This window comes from Polyergus mexicanus, unplaced genomic scaffold (assembly GCF_030449975.1).
Source record: "Polyergus mexicanus isolate NDT 795.1 unplaced genomic scaffold, iyPolMexi1.0 SCAF_3, whole genome shotgun sequence".
Classification (NCBI taxonomy): domain Eukaryota; kingdom Metazoa; phylum Arthropoda; class Insecta; order Hymenoptera; family Formicidae; genus Polyergus; species Polyergus mexicanus.
This window is the reverse complement of record NW_027223323.1, coordinates 9,982,473-10,008,413: the sequence shown is the minus strand read 5'-3', so window position 1 is coordinate 10,008,413 and position 25,941 is coordinate 9,982,473. Positions and strand designations below refer to the sequence as shown.

General features: G+C 31.2%; 2 protein-coding genes and 1 long non-coding RNA gene across 6 annotated transcripts; 2 read left to right on the top strand and 1 right to left on the bottom strand.

The window, feature by feature from the left end:
* Positions 1-875: 875 nt before the first annotated feature.
* On the bottom strand, positions 876-25,437 carry Stai (stathmin). Of its 4 annotated transcripts, XM_070293070.1 has the most exons (8): positions 24,783-25,437; positions 24,435-24,693; positions 16,176-16,219; positions 7,626-7,981; positions 7,242-7,382; positions 6,821-6,961; positions 6,050-6,196; positions 876-4,999 (listed from the first exon to the last, which is right to left on the bottom strand). In XM_070293070.1, exons 3-8 carry the CDS (start codon positions 16,207-16,209, stop codon positions 4,883-4,885), a joined length of 936 nt encoding a protein of 311 aa, XP_070149171.1. In that variant the 5' UTR covers positions 16,210-16,219; positions 24,435-24,693; positions 24,783-25,437; the 3' UTR covers positions 876-4,882. The 4 variants fall into 4 exon arrangements, with proteins under 4 accessions (XP_070149171.1, XP_070149170.1, XP_070149169.1 ...); XM_070293069.1 differs by lacking the exons at positions 24,435-24,693; positions 24,783-25,437 and adding an exon at positions 17,946-18,477; XM_070293068.1 differs by lacking the exons at positions 16,176-16,219; positions 24,435-24,693; positions 24,783-25,437 and adding exons at positions 9,501-9,587; positions 12,180-12,679.
* Positions 12,684-15,938, top strand: LOC138931870 (uncharacterized). Its single transcript, XR_011446689.1, has 3 exons — positions 12,684-12,731; positions 14,482-14,969; positions 15,508-15,938. It is a non-coding gene; the product is annotated as an uncharacterized lncRNA (long non-coding RNA).
* On the top strand, positions 21,731-24,927 carry LOC138944937 (ester hydrolase C11orf54 homolog). Its single transcript, XM_070316010.1, has 6 exons — positions 21,731-21,800; positions 21,907-22,005; positions 22,350-22,525; positions 22,715-23,000; positions 24,494-24,699; positions 24,769-24,927. The coding sequence occupies exons 1-6, from the start codon at positions 21,731-21,733 to the stop codon at positions 24,925-24,927; spliced, it is 996 nt and encodes a 331-aa protein (XP_070172111.1).
* Positions 25,438-25,941: the final 504 nt, after the last annotated feature.

Genomic DNA, 25,941 nt, shown 5'->3' with positions numbered 1-25,941 from the left:
TGTCGCTGCGCGCGCCGACGTCACGTGACTCGCACGGCCAATCGCGCGTCCAGGAGCGTAATTCTCGCCCAGGGCCGTCGAGCGATGCGCCCTCATCTAAAAGCAATAATGTTACCGAGATACAAGTCATTTCCCCTCGATGCTTCGACCATTACTCTTTATTGCGGCATCAAATTTCGTATGAAAAAAAAAAAACAATAAAAAAAAGACAATTATTCGATCAATTAAAAATTTATTCTCTTTATATTCCTTCAATTAGTTAGAAAAAAAGATCTTTTGAAATGGATAGCGATATTAGAATGCATTCTTAAAAAGGATAAATATTAAACATTCGATATTCGAATAACTACCTCGTTTTTTTTGACGATTGATTCTTTTATTGTCATCGTCGAGGTTGTTATTTGGAAAAATTCGTAGAAAATTAAGCAATAATTTTAATACAAGTTTAATATAGTTTTCGGAAAAAAAAGAATAATTGTAATATTCTAATCGATGAAAAATTTATATATGTTTGTGACTACTATAAGAATATTATTTCAAAAATTAAAATATAATTTAAAAAAAATTATATATATATATATATATTTAATTATAGTAATATTAATACAAAATATATAATATGTATATTTAAAATAATAAAAAAAATATATATATATATAATTAAAAATTTATATTTTGAATTAAAATATTAATTTTAAATTAATTGAATTTTTTAAATTAAATTAAAATATATAATTCAAATAAATATACTGATGCATCTATTATTATAGTTGCAATCGTTAGGATGGGAATATTGTAATTAGTAAATTTCTGAGGAAGAGGAAAATGTATTATTTCAGAGAAAATGATATATAGAATAACAAAGACGTTCCTGGTGCGTGTAGGTATGGCCTTTTACTTCACACACAATCAGGTTCTCGTTTGACACACATTACCTCAACAAAAACTGAAAGAAGTATATCGAAGGCAGCCAATGCAAGACGCGATTAATATATCGCGACATCATTATATATCTTATCTCCGCTTGCATTTATATTTATATTATATATATTTATATATCTCGTTTAATTAACTTTTTTTTCGCGCGTTCCTTATCATGAGAGACAATATCAAAGCCCACAGAAACGCGCACGCTATACCAAAAATGGACCGAAAGTCATTGCTCCGAAAAATATTAATTTGTAACGATATGATATATGTAAGAGTATATAATATTTTTCACGATATATATAATTTCTATATAAAATATTGACAATTGATAAATTACGCATTCTTATATCTTAATTTATATCTGCAAGAAAAATCTATACCACAATATATAATCGAGATTTAAAAAAAGTTTAATCGAATACTTAATCTTCCGATTTATTTTCTTTTTATATAAAAGAAGTTTAGGGCTTCTCTTTATTTAAATTCATTTCCGGAATAGCGACTATTGGTCCATTGTATGCGTCGTCGCGCAGAAACATATTTATACATATTTATACAGGGTGTTCTTGCAAAAAGATGCGACGTTCCATCCCTAATAGAACATCGATTGGGAATGAATTCCTAGCATCGTTACCTGCTTCAAAGAATCACCCGGTATATGTCAGTAATTCAAATTGCGAGAAAGACAGTGATGTACATACGTTACGTAGCGCCTATAATCCCATTACGCAATACAATTTCCAAAATATTATAACAATGATGCAAAAATAGATGTTACCCATCACTTGTTGCGACACAGCAAGACAAAGATCTCATCTTCAATTTTCTTGAAAACTCTCCGAAAATTTCTCGCACCTCACAACTCTTTCGCTCGTCAATTCTTCTACGCTTAATTAATATTCGTGCAATTAGGCGTTTTGTGAAGATTCCTTGCGTAGTCTCGGAGTTAAACCTAATGAAATGTTAGACGAATTATATGTGTGTAATGTAAATTATTTAAATATCATATTAACTGTATAAATTACGCTATAGCGAAGTTCATTCATATCATAGCGTAGAACAAGTAGTCATTCAAGGATTACACATAGTTTTACTAGATATTCTAATATTAATGCAAATTTACTGAAAGAAAATGAAAGGTGAAGGAATTTGTTTATTCGATAAAAATGACTTTTTTTCTTATTTCATTTTTCAGCCGAAAGTAAAATATGGTAGAATATGATTTTTAAATTAAAAAATGTTTCGAGAAATTTTTGCAAGTCATTTTCTCTAGGGATTACAAATCTCTATTTGAATTTTTTTGAGCATTAGAGATTTAGGAATTTATGTAAAATTTCAAAATAAATACACGAGGAAATTTTAGAACTAAGTACGCGCTGACAATGCAAACGATCAAATGTTCCCAAGTTCAAAATGTAAGATAACAAGATCTTTCATGCTTCTGCAAAAAAATAACAAGATTTGCAATTCGCACGTGCATTAAAAACTATAATATAATGAAAGTATAACGTAGAAAATATAATATACATATAAAAAAATATTTAATTAATTCAATTAATTTTAAAATGTAATAATTAATTTTTCATCTCAGAATCTTGAGCTCCAAAAATCTTCAATTCCCAAATTCCTAACACAATTTGTAAAAACTTGAATTTATTAGATTATCTTAGAAAAAGATCAAAGAATGATGGAAATATATCCTCTATCATGTCTGATAACGTTATATTTAACATACGAAAAATGACTGTCCTGAAAAAGATATTGCACAAGCGCTTGGGAACTACTAAATCTTAATTATAAAATGCAAGCTGATAATGAAAATATCACGAATACAATTATTATGAATTCCAACTTTTGGAGATGCAGCTGGCCAAGGCTCAAGTTCTCTAAGTTTCTTCTTTATATTCTCTCTATTCTCTTTTTTCTCTTAAAAACATCCAGAGATTACTATAGATTTTTAGAGAAAATTTCGATTCTTTACAACCTTTCCGATCTTCGCATTCTCCAAAGCTTATGTTTCTTATTACGTTTTTTCTTCTCTGGCTGCTATTAATGCTGCGCTCCTTGTACAAGAGCAATTGTTCTTGTACGCTAAATTGAATTGTTTCATTCCTATTAATTTTCAAATACTCCTGGATTATCTAAAAATTGTTTAAACCTTAAGCTCACCTATCGATATCAGAAAATACTGTATCGTATCTTTTTCTTGCTTTTTTAGAATTCGCTTTATTTTTTTACGCAAGCGTATAAACGATTAGGCGCTACTTCGTGAATTAAAATTATGTAAGTCCAATCGTCAACAGTACATTGCCATATATACTTCCAATTTTAAATGCAAATAAACGTTCTTGTTTGTCACAACCTTGCTAACTTCACAAAAAAAAAAAAAAAAAAAAAAAAAAAAAAAAATCTCATTTTGTATTTTCCACACGAGCATACATTCTCTCATTCACTCTTTCTATTTGTCTATCGCTCTCTCGCCCGCACTTAAAAACGCTGCACATTTCGACAAATAATTAAGAAGTCATCACAGAAGCGTCACATTATCATATTCCGTTAGACTATATGTCTCATGTGAATTATTTTGTTTCAGTTAGCGCAGTAATATTACAATGAGTACAAAATGGTTTCTCAAGCCTAGTATAAAGCACTATTATTATTATTATTCATATATCATTACATAATTATATGTATATTATATTTATATATAATCATGAGTGTGCTTAACATATCGGCACACATCGCACGTATGCACACATACATTCTCTTGTGTGTGCGCACGAGCACAGAGTAGCAGTTGCACCACTTAGGATCTAAGTTATAGCGATAATTATCTGTAATAATCTATTAATTTTCATCAAATCAAATCTCCTTTTCTCTCTCTTTTGTTAGAAACAATCCATTGTGTTGCGATTCAAAACGACCATTCGGTAATCACGGTTAATCGATCGTTAGCTTTCATCGAGACTTCTTTTTGCATTCGAGATGTTGAGATATCGAGATGATGATAAATGTAAATAAAAAAAAATATGTAAAAGAGAATACTGCCTTCATCGTTCGTTATCCCTACTTCGGCAACGTTTCACATAGAGAGACAGAGAAAGAGAGAGAAAAAGAAAAAAAAGCACACAGTTTTTTTTTACTTTTAAAGAAGAAATATGAGGGAAGCGATTTTTGGGATGTTGCGAAAGTTTGGTTTCGAAAAAGTTTTGCTTTTAACAAAGTTTTACATATTAAGATATATAGGATATACACAAAACGATCTGAAAATGTAATCCAGATTCCAAAATATAAGAGTTAATAGAATCTTTATAAGATTGAGATATTTTAAAATTTAGAGTACAAATTTTAAAACATTATTCTATCATTTTTTATCATTATTTAATAATGTAAAAAATTACAAGAATATATTATTATTAAAATAAATATCGAAAATTTTTAGAATCTAGAAAGATTTCTTACTTTCTTCGATAATATAAACCTCGATGCAAAATTCGAACTTTCACAGCAACCTGAAGATTCATTCCGAAAAATATGGCCATTTTTTAAATAAAGAATAATTTATTTAAAACTGCCAAGATAAAATTAAATTTTAAAGTATATTTGAAAGACTTAAATTGATGATGACTTAAAAGCCAAATTTGACACCTCCACATGAGATGATGTTTAGCTTTCGTCTTTGTTAATATGTATTACAAAACATTAAGTTTGTTCACATTTCTTTTTCGATAATATATGCGAATAAAAATTGATAAAGACAGTATTATCCGCGCGACTATTGAGAAACTGCAGGGGGAAACGATATGTTTCCCTATCCCTCTAGCTCGAAATACAGACATGTTCGAAACGCGTGATCGACCTCCCGTTTTACTTCGAGTCAGAAAATAATGACACAAAGCGAAACGGAGTCTTGCGGGGGCGTTCGAGCGGCCTTGAAGAGAATATTGGATACTTAGCCAGAGCTGGCGGTCTCATTCTCCACCGGTAGAATCGGTTGCGGTGAGTTTACGGCATTATTATCCTGGCGGTTTGCCGCCTTATTCTGTCTCACAATCTCAGCACGCCTTTCCTGTGAGAACAGAGAGAGAAAAAAAAACGAGAAGATTACAGCGATATTCTCCAGTGCAATTCTATAGATGACGAAGGTTGAAAAGTACGCCATGCTCTCTATCTGCAAGCTGATGTGACGGACGGCTAAATTTAAACAGGATGCGTTAGACAAAGCTCGGCTTTATGTCTTCTCTAGCGCATCCTGTATGTAAAACAATCACATATGAGTTACAAATAAGAAGGGCCATGCTGGGAAAATATAATTATAAAACAAAAATTGCAAAACATAATTTGGCAAAAGCGTGGCAATGGCATTCTTTATACAAACTCAACTATCGACGTCTTCATGGTCCTAAAAAAAACATAACAAGCTATTTGCGATGATGGATGGGAGATGGAAACCGAGACAAAGGAAATAATTGATATATAATTCCTAAGACTTGCAAACATTACAATTTGTTGTATATTAACCGCGATTTTAGAATCTTTTATCATATGAATTTAAATATAAAATATATTAAAATGTATGTAATATACGACATATATAACATAAATGCGATATATCATAATAACTAAATATAACAATATAATCGCATTTTTTCGTTCATTAATATTTATTGAAAAAGTATCATGTTAAAGTAACTATAAATATAATAATCTGATATAATATCTATAGAATAAATATGTCCGTCTTTTATCCTCGAGATATAAACCAACATTTAATTTTAATTTCAATTTTTGAACAAAGTAAGCAAAATGTATTATTCCTCAGCAAATTTCGGTTGATATTTTCTATAACATAATAATCATGATTAAAAATTTATTATAATGAGAATTTTAACTTTTTTAAATATGTAACTTTTTTTAATGCTATTATCTTATATACAATGTGATCGTTGTTTAAGAATTAAATAAGTTGAGTATTAAATAAGAAAATTGATATGAAATATATGATCCCGTCTTATTAATCAAAAACATTACATTGCATGGAATTCGATTTATCAAGACGACAAATTGTCACGTTTGCAAAGGATCCCGATTGTGATTAAGAATGGGGGGACAGAATTACATGATGACGGCGAATCGCTTGCACGCGGCGCTGGATCTCTCGCTGCCGATTCAGCTCCGCAGTCGACACCCTCTTGTCAAACTCGAACTTTTTCACCAGGAGTTCTTGCGCTGCCATCTGACGTACTTGAGCTATCTTCACCGTGTTCTAAACCATCATTGCACAAATGCCCACATTCGATCAGTGCTTTTTTTCATAGAAAAACCTCGGCAACCCAAGGTTATCCTGTTTGTTTGATATTTTTTCTTTCCATCTTTGTCTCTCTCTCAAAAGCTCACGAATATAAATGCTTTGATTAAGTTACGTACGAATCTCTGTCTTTCGGAATTATTTTTTCTTCCTGAAAATTTTTGTTGTACTTAATAAAATTTAACAATTTGAAGCATTTTTTACATAGAGATGTTCCTTTTTTTTCTAGCCTTATAATAAATTATTTTATTTTTAACTCTATTGATACTAAAATTTCTGAATCTTAAAATTTTGTTGAAATTTTTTATATTAAATTGACAAAAATATGAAATTTTTACTTTTTAAAGATTTGATCGTTTGGATTCCCAAACTTTCTTCAAATTTTTCATAGCTTTCATAATAACTGACGAAATAAAAATCCACGTATGCAAAGCTTTGCAATAAAATCTGTACATAAAAAATTCGTATATCTTTTATTTATCCAAAACCGACAAAGTTTCGCAATAACTTAATATTAGAGATCGACGTACTGTTCAAAACTACCACATCAACTACAAGAGCCATATTTGATCAGAAACTTACATGATTGCGCAATTTCTCCTTCTGCTCGCGCTCGATAGTCTCGCGACGTTCACGTGCCTGCTCCAACTTGCCCTGAATTTGAGACTCCAACTGCTGTACGCGCTCCGACATTCCTTGGCGTACACGAGTTACTTGCTCCTCCTGCAAGCAAACCGCGAATCAATAACTTATGTCTATTCTTGCTGACTTTATTATCTACCTATACAGTTTGCTTGTTAAAATATGCAAAACAAAATAGCGCAGCTCGATAAAAAAGAAAGAAAATATGATAAAATGAGAACGTTTTATAATTTTTCTTCGTAATCTTAAAAATTTTTTACTATGATAAATCACATATTTTATAACTATATGATAACGTTTAATTTAATTAAGACTATCTGATAAATTATAGACATTGAGATAAATATAAAAAGATACTAACATGTTCCTTGAGACGATCCAGCATTCTCTTGATATTCTCATCACGCTGAGCCGCAGCAGTCTTCAGCTTCTCTTCAACGGCGCATCGCACTTCCTCGGTTTGTTGCTCGAGACTCAAGCGAGTCTTTTCAACACTCTCCAACTACAATATAAAATTACGTGTTACAACAATTGCTTAGAACAAGACAAATCAATATTACTAAACAATTAATAGACAAATGTTTGTCGAATAATCATTTAACTGCTTATAGATGTATGACTAGAACTTAATAAACTATTCATAATCAAGATAGTCAATATATATATAAACACATAAAACATATTAATTAAATGTTTATCGAAATTATTCATTGCTAACTGTATATCTCCAATCTTTCTTACTCACATGCTCCTTTAGCTTGTTCTTTAAATCGGCGATGTGAGCCTCTCGCTTCTCCTCTGTGTTGTTCATTTTAGCATCCAAGGACTCGCGAGTCGCGGCCATGAAAGCCGTGCTAAGCTCATCCTTCTTGCGAGATGCCTCCTCGATCTTGCTGAGCTTGGCAGCGAGGGCGGCGAGTTTATGTGCCTCGATGGACAGTCTTCGCTCCTCAGCGGCCTTCAGCTTATCCTCGATCGCGATTTGCTGCGTCGGACTCGTCTGCGGCGGCGATGGCGCTCTCTTAGGTACCGTTGGTTCCGCCAGGATCACCTCGTAGCACAGTCCGCCCTTGGTCTTCTCCTGGCATCGGATCTCGGTCGCTGCAAATTTTCATCGATACAACCGTGAACGAGTGTTTGGATTATCAGTGCAATAATATAATCGGTGCAAGATCTATATATTAATAAATTGCTAATTGATACACATGAAAAATCATGTCTAGCACTACATATTTTTAGGCACAGCAGAATAATTAAATAAATTATGTTTCTAAAATCACTTTTTAATCTCGATAGTAATTCCAATCTCTATCGCATATCATCTCTCTCGGTGTCCCATCTCGGAATAGCAATCCCCGCGGGCATAATTCGCGATTCCAAGAGACTTCCGGCGCCGGCTAGTTACGGAAGTATGACTCACGACTCAAGAGCAACAAAGAGGGATCGATCGGAGAACAATCGGACGTAGGCGCCGCGACGTCTACCGTCTACCGCCACACGCACCTCTCTCCTCTTCCTCCCTCCTCTTCTTCTACCCGCCATTGCCAACCATACCGTAATTATCGTATATCAAACTGTATCGTACACAATTTCACTGCCATGGCAATTTTCGGATATATTCTAGCAATTATTTAATTCCGGAGAGTAAATTGCAATTTACAATACTATTTTCTACTTTCTTTTTTTTTCTCTCTTTGTCTCGGATATCGATTAAGTTTAAATTATTTTGATCATCGATTTCTCAGATCTTTAATTAATTTCTTCACACATATAATTAAGAGATAAATAATCGAAGAATAATTAATGAAGATATCGAAACTTTCGCGTTTTGTTACATCTTTCTTTTTTCTTACTCTCGTTTCAGTTGACGAAATGAGACGTAACGTAAACGGGATATTGCTGTAAAAAATTGTCAATACTTCGCTGTATTTCCACGTAATACAATATCAGGTTGAAAATATTTCCCGCTTGCAATGTATAATTCAGCGGCGACACATTGGCACGACCATTCTTGCCGAGGGCATTGCACCGATCTTTAACAGTGAAGGTGCTCTCCTCTTTTATTGTTAGTCCTTAGACGCAGAAGTTTTCCTATTGAATTTTCTAATAAAATTACATAGTACAAATAATAATTATATAAATAGAGTTGTTTAAGCGCAAAATTCGCATGAAAAAAGAATGATAATAATAAGTTTCTAATACTTACAATACTTCTCATAAATAATTATTTAATATAATTACACGATTAAAAAAAATAACACAATATAAAATGGTTTTTAATTCTAGTTATACAATTGAACCATGTAATTATATAAATTACATAGGATGTGTGAGAGAGAGAGAGAGAGGGGGGGAGTTAAGCTGTTATAAATAAAATTGTTTGAAAGGTCAAAATGTTTTATTGTATATATTAGAAACCTTCTCTTTTATGAATCTGAAACTGACATTTTTAGCAACTATTGCTTTAGCAGACTGTCTCGTGTATTGTCGCTAAAATTTTAAAGAAGTCAGTTTGATTGGATCGAACGAATGTAGGTAGGTACGTCTCAATACACCTATTGACGTCATTCGAAGCTCGCTAAAGGTCTCCCAATGTTCGCTAATTTATCCGAGTACTCACTGATGAACTTCACCTTCTTCGGCTGCTTGGTCCGCGGTTTGCCCTTGCCGCTGGGTTTCTTAAACGGCGCGTTATTCCTCCTTTGTCCTTTGTTTGAAAATTTAGATTCAGTCAAAACAATCGGAAACGTCTTCGAAGGAAATTAAAGAGGAAAAGAAGAAGAAGCCGAGATTGTCTTCATTGAATCACCATCTCTTATGCAATTATCATAACATTGTAATAATTCAGCAATTTTAAAAAGATTGATTGCATGCAATTTTGAAACTGATTATAAAAATAAAATAGGTTTAATTAAAAATCATTGCAGAAAATAAATGTACTTTCTTGAGGCTTCAATTAATATACGATTATTCTGGGAACAAAGTAGGTCATAAAAAATTATAATTGGATTAGGTTGTCTAAGTGAAAGATTGATTGGTGTTTCAATGAGTTAATTATGGGGAAATCGATGCAACTATTTTGCGTAGCCATGTTGGACCGCACCCTGATCGTTTCGGCAAGCCAAACACGTGTATACTGGCGTTTTGTAAAATCCATATTAAATATTATTAGAATTCGAAAAATCATCCTAGTTAACGAACAGTCGTTACCCTGGCAATTGCATACACATCACTGTATCGAAGATAATTAGAAAGATTTATTGTTGTCCAAAAATATAATAAAACTGTTATTTAATTATCAATACATGTATTGATAATTATTATATATATGTAAAATAAATATATATGTAATAAATATAATAAATGTTTTATATATTTAATATATTTATATTAATTTTTTAAATTTTCACAATTGGAGCCAATATTCTTTGCAGAGAAGAGAGAGAGAGAGAGAGAGAAAAATGATTTTATCTACAGATGCTTAAGAATCAGATATATTGCGATTTTTGTCAATTGGCCAGCGGAATTTTGCGACACCCCGTAGAGAAATGGTGGACCGTGGGTATCGATTCGCGGACGGTCCGTGAAATTGATCGAATTGCAGGTGCCCTAGGTAAGGATAATATCACGATACTACCGTGGTATCGATCACCTTGCACCGCGATAAAAAGTCTTCCTTTTTATTCATAGAACACGGAAAAAAACGCCATATCATTTTTTCAAAAATATAAATTCGTATAAAAAAAAATTTTATGTTTCTATATAAATTATATTTTAGCCTATAACAATTACGCAGTTAAAAAATGAAAAAAAATAATCGAGTAAATAATAGAGATTTAATAAAATACAATAAATAATAAAAAAAGATATAAAAATAAATCTGCAGTTGAAAAATACATGATCGAATTCAAGAGAAATAAGTATTATAAATTTTGCTTAAAAATAAATATATTTTTATGCTAAATAATTATAAGATATATAATAAAGATTATATCCTTCCCCTCCCCCACCCCCCTCCCTCTTAATTTCCAGTCTACACGTGTCGGCAAGTTAATAAATCCAAAATCAGAACAGGTTCTCAGAATATTTCCTGCCAATAGAAAACGAATCGCATCTGTTTCCCGTTTACCTGACACCCCTCGACACTTCTGTCAATTTCTTTTCCGAGGAATACGATAGGATGAGACAGGATGGAGGAGTATATTTTGTCGGTTTTTCCCGACAGCTTTTTCGGTAGCGACGATTTTTCCGGTAACTAGCATTCACAAAGTTGCCACGTTATCTTCCACGTTCAATTACTTTCCTTGCCGGTTTTTAATTATTGTTACCGTCAGAATTTATGATAAACGTAAAAAAATATTAAACATTTTTAGAAAATTATATGGAGAAAGATATGTAAAAATTTTAATCTGCCGATCACAAAGACGCTTCGCATATAAATCTTTATAAATGATTTATTAAATCCCTCCCCCCCCCCCCCAGCTTTGAAATCTATCTATAAAGAACTTTAATAAAAGCGCCGTTGGGGAAGTAACGAACTAATTCGGTACCTTGTTCTATAAATAGCACCTGGAGCAAGTTTGGTTCGATAAATACTAAATTACTTCAGGATAATTTCATCAAGAGTTTAGCAAGCTCCACCTAAAAGTGGATAAATGAATAATCGCGGTCGAAAACCGATGAATTATTTCACGATGATATATTAAGAATAGCAAATCTCGTCCAGGAAAAAAAAAAAAAAAGTAAATTATCCAGTAATTGCTGGATAAAAAATTGTCATGCCATAAAATAAATCAGTAATAAAATATCAGACATATAATATATCCACAAAATCATAAAACTATTTTAAGATTTTTTTGGTAAGGATTTAATAAATAAATTAAACAAAACAAAAAAAAAATGGATATTTCTGTAAAAATAGCTATTTTTATAAAGCTTCATCCTGTAAAGTTCTACGACAAACTACTGTCATAAGGAGCAATATCTTTCTGTCATGAATTCTGATATTTTAATTCTTTTCCGTGCAAACACTTTAAAATTGAAAAATGTATTCTTTTATATATTTCTCATAGTTTTTCATGGATGAATAAATAATTATGAAGACTGAGAAATAATTATTCACAATTTTATAAAGAATTAAACGAGGAAAATGTCTCTTCCAGGATTCTAGAGCGAATATTAGAGACAATCAGGCATTTGTGGTAGCCAGTTACCGATTTTTACGAGAGAAACCGGAAGGAGAGAGGATATTAGGTGTGTAGATAAGGAAAGTGGACCTCGCGCGACAACAGGGACTCACCTACGATACTCAGCGGGGCCTTGCAGCTGTGACAGAAGCACTGGAGCACCGAGTCGCGCATGAGACCGATCAGCATGTTGCGTTTGTTTCGTTTCGTTCGAAAGGGGGGTGTTGTGATTGGTTTCGCAGGCTCGATCTCGGAGGACGATGCGAATGATAGATTGAGTACACCGAGAGACCAAGACACGCTGAGGAAGGTCGGAGGAAGGACGAAAGATGAAGAAGAAGACGAGGCCAAGATAGAAAAGAATGAGTGAGGCACACCGGAAGTGTCGCTCAAGTCGTAACTGGGGCGGTGGCTGGAGGGCGACTGACCCGCACACTGCGCCGCGACGCCCGGCGTCGCTCAATATCCCGACCACCACCCTCTTCTTTTCTCCCTCCGATCCTCCCTCTCTCCCGCGTCGTGCAACTAACAGCCTACCCGGCGACAAGCCACCCTTCCAACTAGCAACTCCAACATACGATCGTCACTACTGCTAGAACAGCCCTCAGAGGGTTGCTATGAACTGTACGGGGTGTTACCGAGAAAAGAATATGTAAAACATGGAAGTACGGACTTTTACTGAATGTGTACGAAGGGATAATCAAGCTTGAGAATTGAGTGGAACTTCAGTTTTCACTTTAATTGGATTTTACAAGCTTTGAATACGCTGAATACGCTGTATTATGCTGATATTGGGTAATTGCATAAGTTCGTGCCCGATTTAAATATAAACTCCAATAGATTATATTTTAGAGATAACACTTTTATTAATCAATTATATAGTCTCCATTCTTTTCTACAATGGTTTTCCAACGATCTATAAGCTTGTCGATTCCATTTTTGAAGAAAGAACTTGGTTTTTCTTGAAAAAAGTTTGTAAGGTGGTTTTCGACAGTTTCCTCGGAATTGAAATTCTTGCCATTTAGACTATTCTGCAAAGACCGGAACAGATAAAAATCTGAAGGCGCAATATCTGGAGAATATGGCGGGTGCTGCAGAATTTCCCATTGCGACTCCTGCAGTTTTCCCGCAGCTTATTCCTTTCAGTCAGGAGACGCGGCACCCGCGTATCAAGCTTGGAAATGTATCCAAGCTTTTTTAAATGACGAAAAGCGGTTGAATTATCGATGTTCAGCCTCTCAGCAATATCCTCAGTTGTAATCCTTGGGTTTCTTTCCACTAAGGCATGCACAATGTCATCATCAATGCCAGAAGGCCGTCCAGAGCGAGATTGATCCTCCATGTTGAAATCATCATTTCGAAATCTGCCAAACCACTTTTTGACTGTTCGGAGAGCAGGAGCGCGGTCCAAATAAACGCTTTGAATATTTTTTTGTGCAATCCCAACACTCACGCCTTTCCGAAATTCATATAGCATTACATGCCGCAAATGCACCTTTCGTTCTCCATTTTTAATGATTTCTCTTATGCATAAATGGACTTATCTGAACAATGTCTGACACTAAATTGACATAAGACAATGTCATCTATTCGGTATAAGCAACAATTACCACACGAAAACAATAGAACTTCGCCATGCAGTAACTTAATGCCATCTATGTCGGGCACGAACTTATGCAATCATCCAATATTTTTCTACCTTGGATTTTAAGATAAAGAGAGAAAAGTTTCAAGAAATTCCGAGGATGTATATTTTTCAGAAATTTTATATTCTTAAAACTTTAAGTTTCCAAAATTCTATGATAATTTTTCTGTTCAATAATTTTTCCCTAGATTTTATTTTCTTAGATTTGGGAAATCTGAATATTCAAAAAATCTTTTGTTTTTTCGAACACTCGGTATAGTCGGTCGGTTGGCACGTGTACGGAAGCTTATGTGAAGGCGTAAAATACCATCTGTCCATCTTCCCCCGCCAGAAATGTACCATCCTCCAGAATCCTACAACCTTTTACCGACATTTGCTGCCATTTTATAAGAAAAGACCGGCTTCAATTTTCGAAACAATCGACGATAATAATGAACGTTCGCCTGGGAAAAATCTGTACAAAACTTTACAAAACACTGCAATAGAAATTCTAATTGTTTTTGGACTTTTTCGATTCTCTCTCTCTCTCTCTCTCTCTTTCTAATCTTCAAATAACGAAAATACTAAATTTATACATTTTAAAATCCTCAAATATTAAATAATTCAAATTAATTATATTAATTATATTATAAATATAATATTTTATAAATATATTTTATATTATACAATATTATAAATATAATTAATTTTTTTATATAATATAATTTATAAATATAATTATATATAAATATTAAATAATTTAAATAATTTTGAAACTCGTGCATTTTCAGATTCTGAGAGATTTTGAAATTTTGAAGTTTCGAAAACTTCGAATTTTAAAATTTTTATCCTTAAGAATGATAACTGTAAGAATAAAATTCCAATAATCCCAAGATTATTTCTACCAAGAGAATTAGTGAAGAGTCTTTGATTTGACACGGATTTCACAATGGCAAGTGAGAAATATGGGGCACGTAATGATTGTTTTGTGCAGTTTTATGAACGGACGATCGAAGACAGACAGGCACCGTTTGTCGGAACTCGCGCGTTATGATGCAGCCGGAGAGATGCCGGTGAGTCAGTTCCTTGTGGAAATCAATGAGAAATAAAATTTTCATGGCGCATTATAACTTTCGAGGAATCGTGTGGACTTATTAGAAAAACGAAAGAAGAGAAAGATATTTATTCCGGATGACCGTTGACGAGAAATCTCGATCTAATAAAGCTGATTCGATCGTTACAGTTTAATTGACTCCAAATGACAATGATAACAAAAAAAGTGAGTGGAAAAATGGAGTTTATCCTTTTTCACTGGTTTCTTTTTAGTGAAAACTTTCCAATAAGTGCACAAATCTTTCTTTTTTGCAGTTTTCTTATTTAGATTTGGTATAAAATAATCTCAGAAGCCTCTTATTGTTAGTAGCAAATATATATAATCAAAGATTTTTAATAACTATTTTGATGAACTATTTTGTTTTAATTTACAAAATAAACTTTTGATGGCAGAAAAATCGGAGCTCAACTCGAAGACTGATTCCCTTCCCAGACTTCTGCTCAGCTTAATATAAGTTCAATATAAATAATTTGCAATACAAACGTATTTTTCCAAAAAGTGCAATCATTATATATCCTATATTTGTCGTTGTCATTTTGACAGCTGTATCAAATCTACAAATACTTTCAGAATTCTCTTATTGTTAATAACTAATCTAAAATTCTCGATAACTATTTTGATAAACTATTTCGTTTTCATTTATAAAATAAACTTTTGGTGCCAGAAAAATCGGAGCTCAACTCGGAGGTCGATTCTCTTTCAGACTGCCGCTCTGCTCATCACGATTCGCGATACCAAGTTGAGAGCGACGGAGGCGAGGGATCGCACCACGTTGCAGTCAGGTCGGTCAGGCTGCGGCATCGCTATCCCGTACAAGTCCGCCTGCAGCAATCTCCTCTGCAGCTCTCGCCAGGCCAAGGACACAAGTCCGGACGAGTCCGGGGGCTCTGACCTCTTGCGTCGTATATGCCGCCTGCCGGTCTCGCCAATCTCTGGCGTTTAAGGGTGTGTTTCCACCGCACGGCGCCGAATTGTCCATGCTCCTCCTCTCTAATTGCGGAACCTTTGTCCCGATATCGCCGAAATAACACGCAAAACTCGCGTTCGCATAGTATATTAAAAATGAGAATCTTATTCCAGAAAAAAAGACATAAGTAATATCAGAGAAAACGATTAGAAACAGATCATTCATATTAGTGTTATTATATAAAAATATAAATATGATACGTTTTGTGTTATAATGTTTAATATTAATTTAGTTATAGAATAATCCATAATAATGTAAATTGATTTGCAGAAATAACTTTTACTACTTTGTTACTTTTCACTACTTTTTCTCTCTTTCTCTCTTATGAAATATATAAAATATTATTATCGGATGTAAATCAATTTCTTAATATTACTTTACGTATTTTTAAGAACGTTACTCACATTCGTTGGGAACAGACGACTCTGTAGTGGCCATAACGATGTTTCTGCAACAAAAACGTTCCATACGTATAAGCAAACTGGATATACTGGATATTCGAGGAAAAGTACAAATAGAACGAGCCTAAGAGTCTTAAATGTATTGTTATAACATTGATTGTTTTCAAACTTGATTTTTGATATTGTCACATCTATTCAACTGTGTGTGTTACAATTTTCTCAGCTCAAAATATAGTAAATATCAATTCAGAATTTAAAGGAAAATAAGAGAGAGGAAGTGATAGACTTTTAATTATATCGATATCTTTACGAGCACGAATATGCGTTATTTTTTTTTTTATTCATGTTATTTGGAAATTTGATCTGTTTGTGTATATCTTATTGCGTATCGTCATATGTTTTATATTGAATAACAAATATTGATATTTTTATTATTCAGTATGAAACACACAATATGTTACATCAAATATTTTAATATTGACGCATTTGTCGCCAGATTAATAGAACAGATTGACAACAGCAGTTCTCTTCAATTCAAATTCTATTTCACAAAGTTATTAAAAAAATTTATTGTTTAGCATCATATTGCGTACGAAATAATGGAAATCATGGAACAAAAATAAGAAATAAATAAAATCTCGAAATTATATAAAATAGTCTCTTAAACTCTTGTATTGCTTATATTAAAATCGAGATTTTACAGACAATTTTTGGAATAGAAAACAAACTTTGTTTTAAAATTTACGATAAAATTAATTAAATAAATAAGAAAAATATACAATTATATACAATCGATTATTATTATACCGTCTCGTGTTTCTTTTTGCAAATTTATAAAAATACAACAGTTTATAAATTTCGCTCTATTGAAAATAATGTGTTGATAAAACATGGTAGAACAAAATGTGATCTTATTGTTAGTGTATTTTTTTTTAATTTTTACTTTTTTATTTCTTTTTTATTTTTTTTTTCATTTTTATTTTCTTTAATTAATCGAGGTGTTTATATAGTGACATCTATCGACTATAGTTCACTTTGCTTAAACTTCTAACAAGATATTTTTCTAAGATTGAACGAAATATTGACACAAATTTCTTGGGAAAAAAAAAAAAAAAAAAAAAGAGAGAGAGAGAGAGAGAGAATTTTTTTTTTTAGAATATGTAAATATTTAATTATTTTAATCATTTATATATAGCATTATTTTATCGCTAATAGCTTTATAATAATAATTCTTCAACCGCTCTAAATTCTAAATAATCGTAATAAACGCTGCCATTTTTAATCGAGAAAAAGCATTCAGGTTTGAAAGACCTTGTATATGTCTTTGTTCAATATAAATTTACTAAAAAAGAATTATACGACACAAAGTAACTTCTACAGTACTACCTATAAAGAAGCAATTGACACAAATTAATAACTTAACATTATATCACCACAATGTGTGTATGTGTGTGTGTGTCACCGAGTTAATAATTCAATTAGATAAAACAGGCTCAATTCCTTTATTTACAAACGTTCCGCCATGATCCGTCACTAGCACAACAAAAGCCATTGAAACGCGCAATCGGAAATAGCAATATTTCTCGCCCCGAGATTTTCGCCGTCTCAAGTACAAAACAATCGATGAGCAACAACAATCATACCGTTCGATTAAACTCGCAAACAAACAATGGATCCAACAACGAGCGTCGTTCATATAAATCGCGCATCTCTTTGTTTGCGTTGGGTAAGGGATGGAGGATGAGGAGGAGAAGGGGAGAAGCGATCTTTTACCTGCTTTTCGATCACAGGGTATTCTCCTTGTTCTCGATACTCGTTCGCACCAACGACGAAACGATGTCAACTTGTCGACTCGCAATGGAATAAGAAAGGCGAGACCTAGCTTGGCACTCACGACGACGATACACTGGCCGTTATACGCGACGACACGACGAGCGAGTTCCTGGACAACCGGTCGCTTCGCACGACGCTTTTATCGCGCGTCTTTATGCGGCGTTCGGAGTTCGCCGAGAACGGCCGAATGACCGCGGGGGCGCCCGAACGGCCGCCGAGGACGGCCGAGGGCGCTCGAGTCGCCACTGGCGCGGCCACGCGATTGGTCCGCCGTCGACGTCACGTCGCGCCCATTGGTCCGTTTGAACCGCCGAACGTTACCGACCTCCGATCGCCGTGACTTCCAATTTATTTTGCGGCCGTTTGACAGATATATATATATATATGTCATTTGATATATTTGTTTTATTTATTTGCATTTCCTGAGTAGATGCTTTGTGTTTCTATTCCCAAGGCTTATTTCATTTTGAAAGCATTGCTGGAACAGATGTTATTCCTAGTTTGCTAGACACTATATTATCATTTAAAGACATGTATCTCTTAAAAAATGATCATGATAATACACATACATAATTGAAAATTTGTAATTAAAACAAAGCTAACAGGAATAAAATTTTAACATAAATTTTTCTCGAAATTTACATTTATATCAAACTTATGTATTCAATATAATATTCTAGGATATTTAACTTCCTTCTCATTTAAATAAATTTACAATTTATGAATTTATAATTCCATCATACTTACTATCATTATCATATTGTTCTCCTATCTTTCCGATAATATTTCAATGAAAAGGAATTGTATGTGTGATTCTGTCGTACTAGAAAAATGATTCTTTCCTCTCGATATCATTCCATTTATTTTGTATGCATCTGAATTATTAAAATAAAATTATTTAAATTGAAAAAAAAAAAAAGATTCATTTCTGATGAATCATGTGACTACAACGTTCGGATGAATGTGTGGGACGCGGTGACCGTTGGCTGTCGCGTCGCGGAAGCGTAATAAAAAATGGGTCCCTAATATGGTCGCGACATTCACGACTGGTTCTGTCAATACCCCGACATTGTTATCGTTTCTTCTCTCGGGCGATATAAATGCCATAGACTTTTCTTTCTCTCTCTCCCTCTCTCTCTCTCTCTCTCTCTCTCTCTCATAGTTTCTAATTTTCATCAATTTATTATTATAGGATTGTTTTTTTTTTTATTATATATATAGAATAAGTTGTACGATCGTTATTACAAACACGCATACAATGGTGTTCATTGTTTAACCGATGGCTATTTGTTTCTCCGCGCGCGTGATAAGATATGTATTTATTTTTACGATCAAAAAAAAAAAAAAAAAAAAAAAAAAAATCCAAAGAAGTTTAAATGACCGCGATTTTAGTTCTAAATGTAAAATAAGAATCGTATATGTATATGTATATATCTACGGCAACTAATGCTATTTTTTAAGATCTGGATTTGTTTTTTGTAACTTGTCATTATTAAACGCGCCGCTCGCATTAAACATAAAATTGAAATTTGATGTCATTGGATAATTCGATTCATTTAGAAAGCAATTCGTATTGCGAACTTGGCGCCCTTCGAGATCATCGCGTATGAAATTTACATAGAGAGTTTTCTAGTAGGAAATACATATAAATACAATGTCACGTGAGATTGGCTGTCAAATAGAAAAATTTTTGCGATCTTGTCGAAATCATTAGAAGGAAATTTATTATTATTATTTATTTATTTATTTATTATTTATTATTATTTATTCAACTCTTAATAAAAATAAAATATTAATTTATCTCTTTTCTTATAATATATCTTATGTATTTTCTTTTTTTATGATTTATTATTGTTCTTAGTTTTATTTTTTTAATCTAGCAAAAAATAGGCTGTGTATTTATAGCTGTAGCTTGATAAAATTCCAGTTTTTACATTGAATTTACAACGATGCGAGATTAAATATGAAAATTTGTCGCTTTTTAGAATTAATCAAGTAATCATGTAAATAATATATATATTACATTTTATTTTAAGAAAATATAAAAATAAATTCTAAACTTTGATTTTTATCGATAATAGTATGAGATACTCGTCGGAAATCTTTAAATTCTATGTTTTATGTAAATGTTCTCTTTTTTCCCCTATATATTTGTATAGTATAAAATCTCTGATAGCTTATTGTTAGAAATAATTGTTACTTTGATAACATAATATTAATAAATTGGCACGCTGTTAATATTTTTTACTGTAATCATCCGTTAATGTTTCTCACTTTACATTTCGTACGATTATCGCTGAGTTTGATCATTAATTTACAACTAAATTTTCTATAAAGTTGTGTATTGATTAATTTATTTTTACTATATCTTTGTTATATTAAAAGTGCAAATTTTTACAAAGTAATGTATTTTTGGTTCGTGAATTTAAACATTCTGTATAATATCACAAAATTTTGATCCTCTTCTCACGATCCTTACGCTTTTATCTATCTATATTGCTTGTTTTTATTACATGTCAGATAAAACAGTCTTTTGCAAACAACATACTTTACATTAATATCTAGTAGTATCTAGTCTATAACTACATGTTTGATAAGATATAATATCAATAAAAGTAGAAATTATTATTAGTAGATCATCGCTTATTAATTAATTTTAACTTCTCACTATTATCGCAGTTTGATCATTAATTTATAAACAGACTTATAGATCAACGCATTTTAAATGTATTTTTGTATTAACAAAAATAAACACTTAAAAAAAAAAATGTATTTTTGGCTGGTGAATTCAAATAATTTTTAGATTCTTATGAAATAATTTTGGTCTTCAATTCCTTCTTCACGATTACTACGATCCTATATTTGTTTATATCGTTTGTTTTTATTATATGTCAGATAAGACATACAGGACAAATTCTGTTTCCAAAATACTTTGTATCGATACTTGTATCTCACTGGAACCAAGAAGAATCATTCCTCTGCTTAATAAAATTTAACCGAGCTACGATTATACGTCAATCGCTTTGCATATCTGTGTAATAAAGTATAGATTACGTTATATATATATCGGTAAGTAATAGCATTATATATTATTTAGATACATTTTACAGATATACACTTGTTTTCTATACTTTTACAATACATTGTTGATTATGTACTTTCGTAAATTATTAAAATAGTTGTTACAATGCTCTCTTAGCTCTTAATAATCTTACATTTGTTTGCGAATGCAACACAGCTATGTAATATTTCGAAATAAAATCTTCGTAAGTCGCTACATGCTAACTTAAAAGATCAAAATGGAGATACGAAAAAAAAATGACACAAAAAAGAGCGTATTTCTCTATATAAGAAGTCTTTTTTTTTTGTCAAAATGGGGGAGATTAGTAGTTTTAGGAAAATTAATATTGAACACTTTGATAACAAAAAATGAAATAAGTGCTGCAAATACTTTGTTCAACAAGTTTTGTATAAAAAACACTTACATGTTTATTTAAAATTATTTAACATAACGTTAGCTCGTGTGAATTTATTGATTTTTTAAGCCCATTAAAATTTCATTTCATATGTATTATTATTTCCAAATAATTAAAAATTTATTACCATATATATTAAAAGAATTATAATTATCTGATACTTGAATTACTACATCTTTATTATCTGCTTATTTAACGATTTTGTGCTTTGTATACATTCACAATTTTATATTATGCAGACGTACAATAATGGATCATCCAATAGTTTCAATTAAAAAAATGGAATTGTTTGTACCTAAATGGGAAGAAATTGCTAAAGGTAGATGCATAATATTCGTAATTAAAGACGATTATTATTACATATATTTCCCACATATGCATATAATATTTCATGTATTAATATATATATATTAATGCACATTCAGTTCTACAACATGGACTTAAATGCCATTTTGAAGAGACTACAGTCGAATGGGTAGATTGTCCTGATCTGACTCAAGAACCTTTCAATCTTGCTAAATCAGGTAAACAAAATTTACTACATCTTTAAGTGAGTATATCAGTATACGAACTAAAAACAAATTGATAATTTTTTGTAAAAAACATTAAAAATAATGAGACTTTTCCCTCTTTTTGTATTCAAAACTACATAAAAAAATATATAAAATTTACACAATACCTAGCAATATATATATATATATATATATATATATATATATATATATATATATATAATATATGTCAGGCAACAATCTATATCTATATCTTTATTGCCTTTATGGATTTTGATAAAATTACTTAGAAATTTGTTTTTGAGAATTTAAACATAGAAAAGTGACTTACATTAAGATAAAATGTTTATTTATAGGATTGCGTGGTAATGCGATAATTGTGGAAATAAATGAAATGTGTTTTCCATTCTCGGAATTTGATCACGAATGCAATATTAAAAGAATTATAAAAAAAGTTCATACATATTCCAATAGTGGCTTGATCATCGGAGCAAGTATTGGTTTACGACAGTCAGCTTTTCAATTTGGCGATGTATGTATTATTGAAACTTTCATGAAAAATGGAATATTAACCATTATGTTTTATTGCTATTTTACCTTTGTCTTGATTTCTATTTATTTATCATTAGTTTTAATTGTATGCTATAACACTGATAATTTATAATGCTATTAAAGTTTCATTCTTTTATATTTATTTAACATGAATGCTATTGTTGTATAGCTTATTATGAATGCATCATACTCACGTCAAGCCGAAGGTAATATAGAAATAATAAACCAAAGCCGTCTTGCATTGTTCGATAAAACAACGGGAAGATATGCATTAGATTTGGTAACTGATTTCAATCCTTATTGCTATCCAAACGGCAATTTCTTCGTTAGTGAAGGAAAGCCTGGACAAGTTCTTAAAGTGTGGGCTAAAAAACGCATTGGTTTGCAGTTTTTAACTGCATTACAGTCTACACTTGCTCAGAAATATTCTAGTGGTACTTCTCCAAAAGTAGTTGGTGAGAGAAATAATATAATCAAATGTTTCTTTTTTTTTTATAATAGAAAAATTCTAATAGACAGTATATCTAATTTTGAACGAAAGTCAAGACTTCCCCTTCCCTCCCTCCTCCCCTTCCTTCTTTGCAAGTATAGTGTGATCATATTGACAAATTGCTGAAACTAAAGTTTATTATTTTGTAATGAAAAGACAGAATATAATAATTTGACTTTTTTTAGAAACAGAACTTTCCATGTTATTTTATTCAATGTAAAAAGATTATGTACATATAAGAATATTTTAAAAAACGTAAAAAACAAATATTATAAAAAAAAAAACTAAAAAATTTTGGCTATTTGAATAGCCATAAAGATATATTTTATATAAAATTTATTGAGCTTTAATCGAAGCATTTATTAAAATGTTTATACCATTTTGTTAGATATGTGTTTTGAATCATTTTTATAACAAAATTAATTTTACAAGTATTATAAATATTGTTTTAATGTAATTGCGCAGATATTAAATTATGTACAAAGCTTGCTTATGTATATGTGTTTAATAACAATAAAAAAATTGTAGAATAAATTCTTATAAATTATTTAAAATGTTTAACAAAAAATAATGTGAACAATTAGATGCATAGTATAAAGTTAAGTAACTATATAAAACATTTTTTTGCTTTATAGCTATTTTTAGAGTTTTTTCTAGAAATATTGTTTCTTTATATTTTTAAGAATATATGTATTCTTATTGCATTTTAATTGATAATAAAAATGACAAGTTTTTATAAAATAAAGTTTAATTAATTCTTGTTTTAATTATAATTGCTTTCATTACAAAATAACTAGTTTCATCAACATTTTAATAATCACTTTGCATATGTAAAATATAAAAGATTAAAAGTTTTAGTGTACATATTAAAAGTACATTTGAATCTTATATTTTATAAGTTTCATCCTTTATTTTATAGTTTTATAATTTAGTAGTTGTTCAAACAAAATCAAATATATCATAGCTTTTATCTTTATTTATGTATCACGTCTTATCTGTTCTACAACATTAAAATTTCATCAAATTTAGAGTAAGACACTTCAGTATAATACTCAGTATAATATTAAATATAATTCAGTATAAGACACTTCTTGTTAGGAGAAATTAACATAGAAATGTAATAATCTAATTTCTTTTGTCTTTTGTACTTGATCCAATTTTTATGATTATTTGATTAAAAAATTAAATATATTAAATATATTTAAATGATCGTTCTTATCCTTAAATAAAATTAAAAAAAAAAACAAAAACAAAAACAAATTTGAAAAATACATATCCCTTATACTTTTATTTGTTTCAACATCAAAATCTCGTCAAGTTGAAAATAAAGTACTTTAATATAGTTTCTTGTTATATATAAAAGATAGAAATTAACATGGAGATATAATACAATATTTACCTTTTTTTTATCTTTTTTATATAACTATAAATAAACGATCCTTCTCTTTGTTCTCGTAGGTTTAGGTGGCACGTTTGTGATGAAAAGTGGAAGAGCAAAGCACCATGTTATATCACATCATCAATGGGATACCCGGATAACAGCCTCAACAAATCTTGATAACTGGCTTTATTATTGTGACTTAGATGCACCTTTGGTAGCGGTTGGTACGCTTTTAAGCAGTAACCACAGTTGCCCAAATACTTCTACACTTTATGATCTAGATGTAATGTCAAAATGTTTAAAAATTAAAAGTAATAATATAATCATAAGTATTTATAAGCTGTGTTTTTAGATATGTGGCCTTACTGAAACTCATTTTCACGCTTATTCCTCTGACGGAGTAGCAGGTGGACACTTTTATAAGGATCTCGAATCGATGGACCCAGTAGAGTATTTGGGATATTTTTGTCCTGCAAGAATATTGAATCGTGTGGTGCCACAGTTGCAGTGAACTAATTGTAGGGTGATGGATCTGATACTGTTTGCACTCTGTTTTAATTAGAATACTATTGCTGATGGAATTATTGATTCATTGTTTATATTTATAAATTCTAATGTTAAATTATATAGCTTTTTCTTAAGATATCTTATTATGCATTTTCCTTTTTCCTTTTTTATTATATTTTTCTCATTTTTATCTTTTTAATTTATTTTGTCGTCATCAACCTCGATGGGCCTTCCTGACCAAGGAGCATCTTTGAGATCAAAATCACCAGCGCGGAATTTCTTGAACCAGTTTTGGCACTGACGTTCTTGTAGAGCATTGTCACCGTAAATTTTACGCAATTTTTCACAAGCTTGACGCGCGTTCTTCCCTTTACGGAAGTAAAACAGTAAAATATCGCGAAAATGCACAGTTTGGTCTTCCATCTTCAACTTGTTGTAAAATCTCCAAGACTCAACCAAATCGCTCAATTTTTTTTTTAGAATGAAGCTTAAACCGTCAGCTGTTAAACGATATATGACAAACATAAGCACACACTTTTGCATAAGCGCATAATCGTAAGCATAAGAAATTTGATTGGTCAATTTCCTCAAGGAAACTAATGCCATCTGTTGCAAAAATACGCAATGACTTTTTACTCAACCCAATAGCAGCTATTTTATGTTTTCGTATTATATCTTTTAAATATCTTCTCTCTATTATTATAAATATACTTTAGTTGCAAATTATATAAAATAAAAAAACTTATTAATCAAGTCGATAATAAAATGTAAAAAAATTTTATTACAATATATGAAAATAGTATAATATAATAAAATATTCCTTCTATGTGGTATATCAATATATATTATTTATATTCATATATTTCTATTGTTATATTTTTAAAGAAAAGGCTATTTTTCTGATTTTAATTATATGAATTAATGATTTTTAATGAATGATGAAACATAATATATATTAAAACAGTTAAATTAAAAATTCTGAATAATTTGTGATACGCTTCTTCTTATGTGACATAGG

What these genes read in the sequence shown, in the direction of transcription:
- LOC138944937 (XM_070316010.1), top strand. Translation starts at nt 21,731, where the DNA reads ATGGATCATCCAATAGTTTCAATTAAAAAAATGGAATTGTTTGTACCT. An exon ending in TTTCAATCTTGCTAAATCAG is followed by an intron (nt 22,006 to 22,349) that starts GTAAACAAAATT and finishes GTTTATTTATAG; the next exon opens with GATTGCGTGGTAATGCGATA. An exon ending in TACTTCTCCAAAAGTAGTTG is followed by an intron (nt 23,001 to 24,493) that starts GTGAGAGAAATA and finishes TTGTTCTCGTAG; the next exon opens with GTTTAGGTGGCACGTTTGTG.
- Stai (XM_070293068.1), bottom strand. Translation starts at nt 12,255, where the DNA reads ATGCTGATCGGTCTCATGCGCGACTCGGTGCTCCAGTGCTTCTGTCAC. An exon ending in AGGAGAAATTGCGCAATCAT is followed by an intron (nt 6,197 to 6,820) that starts GTAAGTTTCTGA and finishes ATGATGGTTTAG; the next exon opens with AACACGGTGAAGATAGCTCA. An exon ending in AAGCGATTCGCCGTCATCAT is followed by an intron (nt 5,000 to 6,049) that starts GTAATTCTGTCC and finishes CTGTTCTCACAG; the next exon opens with GAAAGGCGTGCTGAGATTGT.